We start from the raw sequence: 13206 nt of genomic DNA on the forward strand, positions 1-13206 counted from the left end.
GTGTTGAGATAATACCATCATTCATCTCAGCATTGTAGAGGACTGCAGGAAGCGAGACATCTCCCATTGTTGTCTGGTTTTGAAATGCCCTACTTTAGAAATTCCTTGTCAGAATTGCTCAGAAATATGAGCTGCTTGAGTATGTTTTCTAGCATTCATATGGGAAATGGGAAATACAAAATGATATTCTGTTAAATCGAAGAAATAGAACGAGCCAAAGTATGCAACAGGATTTCATTTTGATGTATGGCATAACCTTGAGTGGTATTTTACTAACGCACTTTAGCAGGAACGATCACATCATTGAATTCATTACGATTTAATGTCTGACATTTAGACAAAAGCACATAAAGTGTTCAATTGGAAGTTAGATAATTAAATAATCTTTGAAGGATCTGTTCACTCAAATTACAAACAAACTTAATGCTTCTGGTATCTAGCCTCGAAAATGGTTCTGGTTATATTTGTCCGAATTTTGAGATATCCGTCTCTGAGATGTCTGTCCCTCCACTATACAATGAAGGGGACCAGCTTTTCATTTGCACTGGTCACAACATTGAAAACATATATTTAAAAGATAAGGCTGGCAATGGTCTGTGTGTTTAACTGTCAACGAATCTCATGAAAAGTCACAAAGACTGGTTTGCTGTTAATCTGTAAAATATGGGTCACAAATATATAGTTTCCATTTAAAATTTTAAAAGAAAGAAAACGTTTTCCAAAACCACAAACCCGCATTTGCTAGGGACTATTTTAAACTACGTGTAGCCTCGTTTCCACCACAGGAACTTTCCCCAGGGACTAGAAAACTTGAAGGTACTCGGGGTGTGTTAAAAATTATTTAACACACCCACCACCCTAAAAATGTCCCTGCTCATGGGTTAGTACTTTGGAGTATTGTTTCAATAAAAATTTTTTATGTCCATTTTCTTACTTTAAGTGTAGCATTTCAGGCATTTTGCATCTTTCCAGCTTTGACTCGATGACGCCATTTGAAAAACAGTAAATCATATTCAAAGGAAGTCCGGCTTGAATTTCCTACAAGCTTTCGGCCATTGCTGGGGTACAGCTTTATCCAGCGTTATTGTTGGTCTTCATTGGTCCTCAGATCACAGCGTAAACAATGTCGACCAGTGAGCTGAAGGAACGTCTTAGTTCCTTGAAGAAAGCTTGTTGGCCTAAATGTTGTCCGGATACTTTGGGTGGACACATGGCTTAGTATTGCACATTTGGTGTTTGCATTCGTAGTAACAGAGGAACAAGTTGGCTAGTTCAACATTGTGGCATTTTTTAAAAACAATAATAGTGATCTAATTGTATAGAGATATAATGCAGTCTTTGACTTCACATACGTAGGTGTTGGTTGAAGCACACCAGTGTTTGTTTTGATCCTTTAATAGACTTTTTTCACAATCAGAATAATATAGCCTTACACTAAAAAACAAAACCACAACACTTCATCTGCTCTTAGTCTCGAAAATAGTTGAACATTATATTTGTTACATATAAACACATATAGGAAATCACAGTTGTAACTTTGAATATAGTGTTACAAGCAAATATGAACAAGAAGGCATGTAAGATAGCAGATATATGATATGCTCATAACCAAGGAAGACCACAAAGTAGACAGGCAATAAACAGACTTACGAGACATTGTTGCACAGAGAAGATCATTAAATATTATGTTTTTTATGTTGTCCCTCCAATGACCAGAAATTTCTTGTAACAACTAAATGAAAAACATCTAAACTGCTAGCATCATGTGGTTGTCACCTATCAGCCCTGACTGTGTGTGCGCGCATAGTGTCTAAGCATATCGTGTGTGTGCACAGGCCGATCCGATTGCTGCTGCTGTCTTTTAAATGTCACAAGGTGGCAGCAGGCTAATTGGCACCGACTGAAGAGCGCGGCCCGCTCCAAAACCCAATCACTGCCGCGATGAGCCCAGAGCCTCTGCGCACCCCACCTGCCAGGGCCCTGACCAACCACACGCAGATGAATCGCACACATGAGCGCACAGGGAAACATATACACATTCTGACTGGCTGTGTGTGTTTACCTCCGTGACCCTGCTGAAATGTCACCCAGAACAGACAATCCCACCATCAACCAGGCAATCCTTTACAGTGTAAATAATAGTATCTCAGCGCTGCTCAACCAGTATCCTTCAAATGCCACATGGGAGAACTCTCTTTTATGCTCCTTTTCCGGATGGGATCACTCTTAATTCAGCTACTGTACTCTCAGGTTCAGTTTTGGTCGCATATAATTAAACGTCCACGACTGTTGGATAATTTGGTTGTACATTATAGTACAGTCTTATGGCACTTCTGCTTTATGTAAACCTGCAGAAAAACACAAGCACATTGTCGACTTTTACGCTGATAATGACGAACTCTATGTGTTGACATTGAAAGTCCAATATTCACTCTCTTTTAGCTGAGTTTGGGTCCTATACCAGCTAATACAAGAATCAAGCATGTCTTTTAAGTTGCTTGATGTACATTCACCAGCTAGTCTGTAACTATGTCTGCCCAGTGTTTGGTGCTGAGTACAGTGTACAGCCGGTTTTTAGAATGATCTTATTGAAACAGCAACAACAACATTGCAGGCCAGACAGCTGCAATTTTCTCACAGTAATTTTTGAAACCCCCAGAGCAAGCATGAAGGTGATAACGGCTAGGATAAATACTACTTTTTAACAGGAAGAATCCTTGGGCAGGACCCAGCTCATGTGGAGGGATCCACCTACAAGAGGCCGTCAAGCAAGAAGACATAAAAAGAGGGATGGTGAAGGGAGGAGAAGAGAGAATCAAAAGCAAACAGTTAAATTCATGCACGAATCATAAAAAAGCACATTAGCATGCATGCAGCATGCAATTACATGGTACATATGGATGGTGACACGTGTGAAATTAATAGTGGATAAAATGGAGAGAGCCAGCATTCAAAAATATTAATTATAGAACAGCTTAGTGGGTATACAGTGTGCTTATGAGATTATTATGATAAGGATAAGGAAGAGCAGTGAGGCAAGCTATGTCTGTGATGATAGTCATTTATATTACAGGAGCGTAGGCTGGTATAAGGGATAAATATAAGATGTATCGTAAGCAGATTAGAAAAGTGTGCATCACCGTTTAGTAGGAATGGACAGCTGGAAGCATTAGACACTGGGCAGATTGGTGTGGGCTGAACTACAGATCAAATATTAAGAGCTACTTTTATTTTCATATTATTTTATTCCCTTTGTTTTTGCTATGATTACTTAAGTGAAGGCTCTAAATATTAAATGTATTTTCATGCATCCCACACGGTAATAACCGAATAAATACCACATCTTTAATTAATTAAATTTCAATTTCAAAGTCTTCTTCTAGATGTAATAAAATATTCAGTAAATATCCTCATGTAGTTCTCGTTAAACAGAAGACAAGTCAGCGTACTTTACATTAAAATGCATACAGCAACAATAGACATATGCAGAAGAATGCAGTAAATCCAATACAAGAAAACAGTAACTTCTATATGTGGCGACACATTTTCAGGACTGAGCGTGATCTTGTCATCAGCGTTTCAAAGAGCTCTGATAGCTGTTACTGATTCCTGCTGCTGATTGTTTAGACCTCTGGCCTACAGGCAACAAATTCTGCGCGATGAGTGATGGATGATGATGCTCCATCGATTGGCGCGTGGTTGAAAATGTTTCCCAGATTAATGAGAGCCGTGATGGAGGGCAAAACCCCGTACATGGCTGCCGCACGTAAACAAAGCAGTTCGGTCCGTGAGATTCACCAGGCTTCACTTGAGTCATGTCGAATCCGAAGCGTGTAAAGTGCGTGTTCGATATGACATATGGACACACACTCACACGCACTTCAAACAGCCTTTGAAGTGTGTAAGTGTTATGTTTACGTGGACACATTGTGTTGTTAAATTGGATGAAACTTAATTCCCATATGGAAAATGTTGTGTGGTTGAATATAGGGGACGGTAGGGATGGTGGAGACTGGCAAGAAAGAAACAATAGCACAGATTCACAGCTTCTTCCTATTCCTGCCAGCAGTCACACCCACGTTCTGATTCTCCTCCATCTTTCCCTTATTTGATGTTCATTGTATTAAGCTAGGTAGCAGGCTTCTAAGTGTTTACAGTGATTGATCACAGTGTGAGTGTCTGGTATTTAGGCAACGTCTGCATTCTCAGAAAGATTTTTATTCATGTTGCCTCCTAATGGGATTCTTTCCACTCAGTCATCCTAATTGGCTCCTGCTCCTTCCCAAACTGACAGTGACATTCTGCATATTTGTTTTGGCTCTTTTTGGGCCTGTGTTTTTTTAGGATTGATTGTCAAATTTGGCAGGTTGAAAAGATACCGAGAAGAGTTTTCTGTTCATCTGCACTTCATGTTTAGATAAGTGCCCAGAAAAGAAACTACGAGCTGCTTTGTTCCATGTCACGGAAACTCATGTGGCCAATTTTTCTCTCTCTCATTTATTTTTATATGAAGATATTAAGATAATAATTGTCCTGAAAGACTGCAGCATGCAATGAGCAAACAGATATAAAAGCCCCCTACCCTCTTGTCATTCAGCTGTTTCCATGATAATTGAATGACAGTAGAGTCTAGTTTAGCTTCTTTTCAAGGCACAACCTGACCTAAGCTATCCAATTCAGATTTACTTTTGGTTTTCCTAACTTGGCTGAATAATCAACACATTTAAATACAAATCAGTGATTAGATATTTTGATTCCAGTCTTATATCTGTTACTATATAACTATCAGCAGCATCCAGTTAACATAACGTAACATTAAGAATAGAAACAGAAAGGACAAGCTGCCATGACTTCGTGGGCAACAAAACCATTCAATCCCAAACTCAAGCTATGAGATAATATTTGATCCAATGACACACCCCTAAACCAAAAGCATGTAACACCCTCTGACTCCTGCCCCTACCCACGTGGAACCAAGGCCAGCAGTGGAGATCATTTGCTGAGTGGGACACTGTTTGGCCAGCAGGGAAAGCTCTTTGTCTCACTGCTCTTTCCTCTAACTGCTCTGTATCTGGCCATGAGGGAACTGGCTACTGAGTTACATCAGACAGTGTTTTGGCAAGCCCGGTCCCTCTGCCATTTATTGAAAACCATCTGCTTCAGTAAGCGAGCCGGTTTGAGAAAGCATGGACAGATAGAAAAAAAAAATAGAGAAAGAAAGAAAAGGCGATAAAGAGAGAGAGAGAGGCCGCTGGTGGTATGGCACAGATTGGGGTGTCTTTGTGGGACGTCCAAAGGCAACGGCAGTGTTATCTCCCTACTCCCAGACTTCGGTGTACTGCAGTATGAAACACAGATAGTGAGCACGGTCCCTGCTAGAAACTACAAGTTATATGCACAGGGACGGATAAGCTGCTGTTTCCTGTTTACATGGTTGCAGGATCACTTGAATGAGCAATAGTGGGAATATTCAAATGTAAACTCTAAAATACTTTGTAATAGGATGTATACTGTCACTATGTGTTCATGCACACGGAAACTTTACTATGACAAACAAGTTGTGGCACACAGACTGTTTTGCTTACATCAGATCATCTGTCTTTCATTAACTGTTTTCGTTTCAGTCTAATTTTAGTTTTAGCAGAAACATTTTATAGGAGATGCAAACCACATGAAGAATCTTAAATCAAAATCTATGAGAGAAGTCCATAATGCCAAGGATTGTGGTTGTATAACATCATTTCCCATCCCTGCTTCAAAACGCTAATGGTCTTCTTTAAAATAACATAAGTGGGAAACATATCAATTGAGTTGTTGAACGGATGCAAGCGCACAACTGAGGTTTATAGCAGCTATTAATTATTTGGTGGCAGGAGCAAACAGACTTACAAAATGTAAGTATACATATTAGGGATGTCCCAATTTAATAAAACACATCGATATCGATTGATTTTTTTTTCTCCCTCCCCTGGTGATATATAAAGGTTTTTCTTATCTTACTTGTATTTACTCTTAGATCATATTTGCAGTGTGTAACTGTATTAAGTGCAATACACTTCAAAATCAATCCAGTGTAGGCCGATATGTGTGACAGCTGAATAGCTCTGTAGTACATTAAGAAAAAAAAAACCTGCCTCCAAGCTACTTCTTATACATTTTCATTTAATTTTACGGCAGTTGCTCCTCCCTTATTGAGCAAAACAAAATCACAGTAAAGAAATTAAAGTTATATTTAGTTATCACAAAAAAACTGAACTTGGATATTTTTAACAATAACCATCTAACAAAGTGAAATATCTCTGTTAATAGTGGTGTATACCTTAGCTTGAACATTGTCACAACAAGTACTAAATCTCAGTACAGCCGAGGCCAGCATTATAAAACTATACATTACACAGAAATCTCTTCTCAGATCTCTGAAGTACTTCCAGTCTTTATGTTTGGTTTTGGTTTAGCTCAGGCATGAAACAAATACAAAAGATTGTGGGCCTGGCTACATGCCCAAACCGATCCGATTCAATCAGTTTAAAAATGCAGCAGTCCCAATCTCCAGGTACTGATCAGGACATCAATAATACGTATCATAAGCATTGTGTTTGTTTAAATGTCCTAGTGGGACGAGCCCAACATGATCATGTCACGACACTGACAGTGAAGTTGGTAAGAACGTATTTAGTGTAATTTTGTTAAAACAAACACAAATACTCATATGATGCAGCAGAACCGGCTCTATGATGATAAATAGAGCCGGTTCTGCTGCAGCTGATGACAGAAATATTGTTTAAACCTTACTATATAAACAATAATGCAATTACATACACATCAAATAATGCAAAGCTCTTCACCCTCCTCAGAAATGACTAAGATTGATTCACTAGTTACTCTGAAATGTACAAAGGTGGGAAAAAAAGAAAAACGCTGGCGTTTTCGAGCCATCCATCGTTGTATGGCAACAGATTGACCCAGAGCACTCCATTCAGCGATAAAGGGCGCCGCTGACTCTTGGAGAGCGTTCTTTGCTTGGCACATCACGTGTGTCCATTTGACAGGCCAATCAAGAAAATGGAGTGTGTTAATGGAGATGGAGATGGTTGCTCTCCTTGCGCGTCCGTGCCGTGCCCCTCATCATCTCACCTCCTAACATATTGTTTTAGCAAACGTAACTGCTGTCAACGGGGGCTGGATGGATAGCTATACTTAATAGGCTCTAAATCAAAGCCGTACCACGGATGGCCAATCAGGAAGCCGGAAAACTGTCACCTAGGATCTCAGCTCAAGGTTACCACTGCGGACATGACTGCATTTGTTCTCCTACTTTCTGTCTCTTCAGCGACAGTTAATGCCTTTTTTCCGCTTTCTTTCTGCTTCTGCTTCTCTAAATCTCTCTCGCCTGCTATCTCAACCGTCTTACACACTCCACACTTTCCAACCGCTTTTCCTTGACACTGGCTCTTCTCATATATCTTTCTATGTTTAATCCACAACGTTGTCTGCCCTTTTCTCCCCACCGCCCCCTGTATCTTTCCCACCTCCCAGTCTAAGTCATTTGCTCTCTCTCCATCTGTCTCATCTCCCTCTTTTCTGTCTAGCTCTACAGAATAGCATGTTGTGACTCTGTATTTGTCTCTAATCCTGTTCTTTTATTCACCTGGCCTGCTGTCTGCTCTTCCCTCTACCTTCAATTTCTTCCTACCCTCTCCACATCCCTTTGTTTTTCTCTTTCAGTAAGGGTTTTAATTAGGTTTCATTCATTTAGTGAAGGACACATGTACTTTCATGGGTGGTGATTGTGTGTCTGCATCATTTATCTGTGAAGCTTCTGAATAGCTGAAGGAAACAACTATTGATGCGGCTGTGAAAGGAGGAAGACCAAAGAAATGTGAATGCCACAGTTGTAGACAGGTGTTGAGCTCTTAGTTTGCAGTGTGGTGGGCGGTGCTCTACCCAAGGACACGGGAGCCGAGTGAATGCCAATGCAAATCTATTGAAATTCAATTTCAAGTGCTCTCTGCAAAAGCATCTGGCAAAGAACTTATTCAGGGGTGAATCTCCTCTTGCACTTTTACAGACATTGAATACAGTGAATGAATAATAAATTGGTGGTGTCAAGGACTATGGGACTTGTCTCTCAAAAAATGCCTACATTTGACCTGCACTGTCAATAGTGAAAGAAAAAAAAAAAAACCCGGAGCGTGTTACATGACCGGGTTGGTTCGGTTTGACTTGTATTTGCATTGACTTGCATTTGATTGCATCACATTATCAAGATAATTTTGTTTACCCTGGCAGTGTTATGCATCTTCAGTCTGAAGGTTTGGCATGTGCTTTAGAACCCAGGAATAGCTGTTGCTAAGGCAACAGCTAATATGGATCCAAATATGGACTCGTAGGGTTGAGAAAGACAAACAAAGGACAGTCTAATAAATTATACTCTTAAAGCTGCACTGACTAAGTTTTAATTACTATGGTGCGGAAAGCCTCTAAAACAAACTCACCGACACAGTCCTGACACAGCAATGATTTATCACACTGTTATAGGAACACTACAAATAATCCAGCAAAGACGGAGCAACGTGAGCGTTAGCCTCGTTCCTCACAGTTGAGTGGATGGACGACGCTTCAACTTCAGAGAAACAATTGACTAATTGAAGCTTAAAGATTAAGAAGCTAGCTATCTATCTAGTTACATTTGTGAAAAACAGCAGCAGAACAGCAAATTGTTGTAAGACAGCTTGCACATATAACGGCTCTAAAATCATATGTCACTGATGAATTTGAAAACCGTTAACCACTACTGCAGTTTCTGTGGTAACAGAAATTGATTTTAGTATGGCAGTAAATCGATGAACTTGTGCTGAATGAATGAACAGCATTTCAGTCCTGTAATTATAATACTTATTCAGTTGCTGTTTGGCTATAAGTTAAGGAAATCCCCAAATCCTACAAACTGTAATATTTATCTTGCTGTATATATCTATATGTACACTGGGGATGCATTTTTCGAAGCTGCCTTCGTTAGCCTTTGTTGTTTGCATGTCACAGCCCTTGCTGTTTCTTTGGATGTCAGAAACTCACTTTTCTTAGTTAATTCCTCAAACGGTGCCAGAGTGTCTGCTGGTAAACAGTAAAGAGCTCATGTTCAGACCCAAGCAGAGCCTGCTTCTGCACAATGAGAGACTATGGGATCATGCTACATAATATTAGGATGTAGTACATGTCGTTCCAGCAATTTGCCATGTCTTGCGGAACTTCTTTTTATAGGGTGGTTGTGCTGCACCTCAGTGTCTTCCAGGCTGGAATAGGCTTAGGTCTATTTTTCTGCCATTGCATCAGAAACACTTGTCCTAGCCAAAAGAGCCCCTTTAACAGCCAGCTAACCTGCCTACCGCCACCAGCCTTCTTCTTATTTTTCTCTCCAGTTTATTGGCAGTTTGCTTACAGGTTAGAAATATATTACTGTCACCTCCTTCAACTACCCACCTATGCAGCTAACGATAGTTACGTATCAGTCCTAGATTCTATGAGTGTCGGTGTAATATGCTGCTCAAAGAGAATGGGTGCATTGAGTACAAGATTACAGTATTGGACCGGATATGGATTAGTATCAGTACTAGATAACGACACTAGTATTGACATCACATACGTACATATCGTCAAAAATTTTAAAGGTCAGCCAGTGGCACGGGACATTTAAGTTTTAAAATCCTCTGTAATGTAGTATTGAACAGTCCTGGGATATGCTCTGGTGAGCAGTGGTTTTAAATTGAAGAAGAGAAGTGATATACTGAGGTAGCTTTTACAGGAGACCTTTATAAATAAAAATGATAGAGTGTAGTTTTCTTCTTCTTGCCAGACTACTTTTTCAAACAGTGCACTCTGATGAGTATGAAATTCATCTCCTGTAATGAAATGCAAAGCACAATGATAAACTGCATCAAGGTGTTTGAGGTTGAGTGAGCAGCATGAGAATGAAGGATATCTCCGTAGTCAAACACAGACAGGTTACTTGTCTGTTCAGTCGTGAAGTTGTCCTCACGGTAGATATATGCTCTGTTCCAGTTTACTATTTTTATTTTTTTTTTTAATTTGTCATGTATGGATAGCTGTATTATTTGCCTGCTGCACTAAATTTCTATATATATTTCTATAATATAGAAATCAGACCTGGCACAGACTAATTAAAGGGCCTAGATACTTTCACGTATAGTATTTAGGTTGATTAGGCTTCTTGTCAGTACTGTGGGGACATATGCAGATAGTGCACAACTGATACTCCTGCAGCATCATTATCATTTCTTTGATGACCTTATGTGTGGCCAACATTGCTCTCCTGAACTGAGCACAGATTAAATCAGTGAAAATACCCGTGTGGGGAGCCTGTTAAATGAGCATATCCAGTGGAATAATTCTTACGCTACGGTATCTATTTACAAAGCATAAAATATAAAGAAGCCCTGAAATGAGCTGAATAAAAGCAGCTGTGTGGAGTGTTTTACTTTTAATAGATTGAAAACCGAGTGGTGCAACCTTAAGCGGTTCAGCGCCCACCTCTCATGGACCTTCTGCATTTCGACCTCTGTCTCCCGCTGATGAAGACAAATAGCTCTTTCCCACTGGCTGTGCAGGAGCCTTTAGGAGCTTTGTGTGGTGAGAACTAGAACAAACTGTACAAGGTGGTTCCCAGGATGGGGGGGAAACACCCAAAATAAGCAGCAATATAACACAAGATCGGATCTCCATAGCAATGCTGTGCAGGTGCTTCCTTGATGACAGAGCTGTTTCAGCGTGTGGTCCAGACTGGCATATGTTTATGTTCATGTGACAAATCACCGTAAGGGCCGTAGTAATTAGGACAGGTGGATAGATAGGTCAGCAAAATGTCAGCCATCAACATGGGTGATAACAATTTGTTTCACAGCAGTCATTTCATTAGTCATGCCTCCAGTAGACAGAATACTGTGACAGTAATCCACATCTCACCCAGCTTTGTTCTCCCCCTCTATTCCTTCTCTTTTCCCTCTCTTCAGATATTGATGAGTGCGCTGAGGGGAAGCACTACTGCAGAGAGAACACCATGTGCGTCAACACCCCTGGTTCCTTTATGTGCATCTGCCACACGGGCTACATCAGGATCGATGACTATTCCTGCACAGGTGAGTTCCTCCGCTGGCCTTTTGACAGGCTGGAATCAAGTAGAGAAGGCTCTGTCTTTATTCCGACTCCGTGCGCTTCGGCTCCTTGTGCAGCCATTTTGTGTAGGGATTTGTAACAGGCAAATACTTCAAGTTGTACACATAAGGATGCTTTTCCTGCTGCTGTTGTTGTTCGGGGATGAAGAACTCTATAGATATAGTAGACAGCTATAAATGATTGAATCAGCAACTGCAGCCAGACTTCTGTACAGACTTCTGAAGACAATGTGGAAGAAGAATTCAGACATTCAGATAGAAACACTGAAGGTTATTAACGTCAAGAGTGCAGTGTGAAAATCGAGCTGTGTAAAAGGGAATCGTGTTATGACAGAGAGACATATAATTGTCAAGCAATACCTGCAAAACACTCTGTAAGCCATGTGCTACACGTCCTCTGCCGTCTTATGTTCAGACATCACCTGGTGACTCTGGTGACAAGCCCCACATTAAAATATAATACACATGCAGAAATCAATAGCAGCCTTGCTACGTGATATACGATTCATCACAAGTTAATTGCAGAGAAAATGCTGAACAGTGAGAGAAAGTGTTGAATCAATTTCGTATTGCATTTGCATTGTGTAGATTACAAAGCGTATCTATCGCCACGCTTTGTTAAACTGCATAATTGCACTTATTTACTTTCAAAGCAAACTTCGACGCGGTTCTATTGCGAGATAATTCAGTTCTGAGCTTTATGACAGTGATTCTCATAGTTGGTGAGACTTTTAATCCTTTCACTTTGAACAAAGAAAAAAAATAAATGACTTCAGGCCTGTTTGGGAGAGCCAAAATGTCTGCGGACTCTCTGTGTGTGTGTGTACAGTCATCGTATGGTGTGCGAATGTACTCTGTGCGTGTGTGATAAGGAGAAAGGAAGTCACAGAGAACCTGAGAAACAGCAAGACTGTGAGTGGAGGCGGCAGACCCATTTGTTCCTGATCAAAGTTGAAACCAAAGTCAATTTCCAAAGCAAACCAAATCAATCTAAAAAGATGATTCACAGTCTTTGTTGTTTCCCTGTCTATGTTGTGGATGATTGGGGTGATAGCCTGGTCGTAACGACGTCTACCATTGGATGTTATTCACTGTTACATATAAGAAAAAATAGACCCATGTTACATCATCCTGTCTGAACAATCAGCGTTAATACAATACTTTTCTAGGACTGCACATGCTGTTTTTTTTAGCCATGGACTTTCCAACATTACTTCATGACAAGTGTTGGTTGCTATACCCACCACATGGTTATTAGTAAGCCATTTGATGAATGAGATAACAGTGGTTCTTTTGGCCTGAAAGTCCCCATTGGGGCTAGTTAAATCCACAGATGTTATGGGATACTGCATCGTTCCTTTATTACTTTGAGTATGCATGTCCTTATTAGAGACGACAAAGGTAAGGGCGAGAGAGCTGTGGATTGGAAGAATGAATACGGTGGTTCATACTCGACTGCCTAGACCCCCGAGCCGTGCAGGTTCTCCAGATTAGCATATTGTAAATTCATCTGAAAATTATACAATTCTTGGTTGTTTTTCAGGTTCTGGACCTAATACTACCAGATTTAAAGCTTGAGGGGATCAAATCTACTTCTGGTGCTCAGACCGTGTGCAGGATTTCTTGGTTGACTTACAGTCAAAACTTCTCTTTGAGCTAGCAAATACCTTTATTAAATCAGCTGATATGTGGGATTATTATTATTTATTTTCACATATCATCCAGCGCCAACCTTGTAAAACTATATTTGCACATGTACTGAATGAGACCCAGCAATAAGCAGATAGTGACTTCTGTGTAAAATGAACTGTGAGGATTTATTGACCAAAGGAGGGATGAAATGCTCCAATGGTAGAGACATATTTTAAAGGGACCCTTCGCTCTAAAATCAAATAATCATGTTCTTTCTTTGACCTGTGGCGCTGTTTATCTATCCAGATAGCTTTGATGTGAGTTGCAGTGTTCTGAAGATATTGATCGATTTCTTCCCTCACTCAAATATAATAGAACTAGATTG

At 40.2% G+C, this 13206-nt stretch overlaps 1 protein-coding gene across 2 annotated transcripts in view; it reads left to right on the forward strand.

Moving 5' to 3' along the window:
• Positions 1-13206, forward strand: part of nell2a (neural EGFL like 2a) — a 76520-nt gene that overhangs the window by 31734 nt on the left and 31580 nt on the right. For both annotated transcript variants that reach the window (XM_084555469.1, XM_084555468.1), the window contains exon 13: positions 11028-11153. In XM_084555469.1, the coding sequence (XP_084411595.1) occupies positions 11028-11153 (126 nt within the window). The remainder of the gene's footprint in view (positions 1-11027; positions 11154-13206) is intronic.

This window comes from Chelon labrosus (assembly GCF_963514085.1).
Source record: "Chelon labrosus genome assembly, chromosome: 11".
NCBI classification, from domain to species: domain Eukaryota; kingdom Metazoa; phylum Chordata; class Actinopteri; order Mugiliformes; family Mugilidae; genus Chelon; species Chelon labrosus.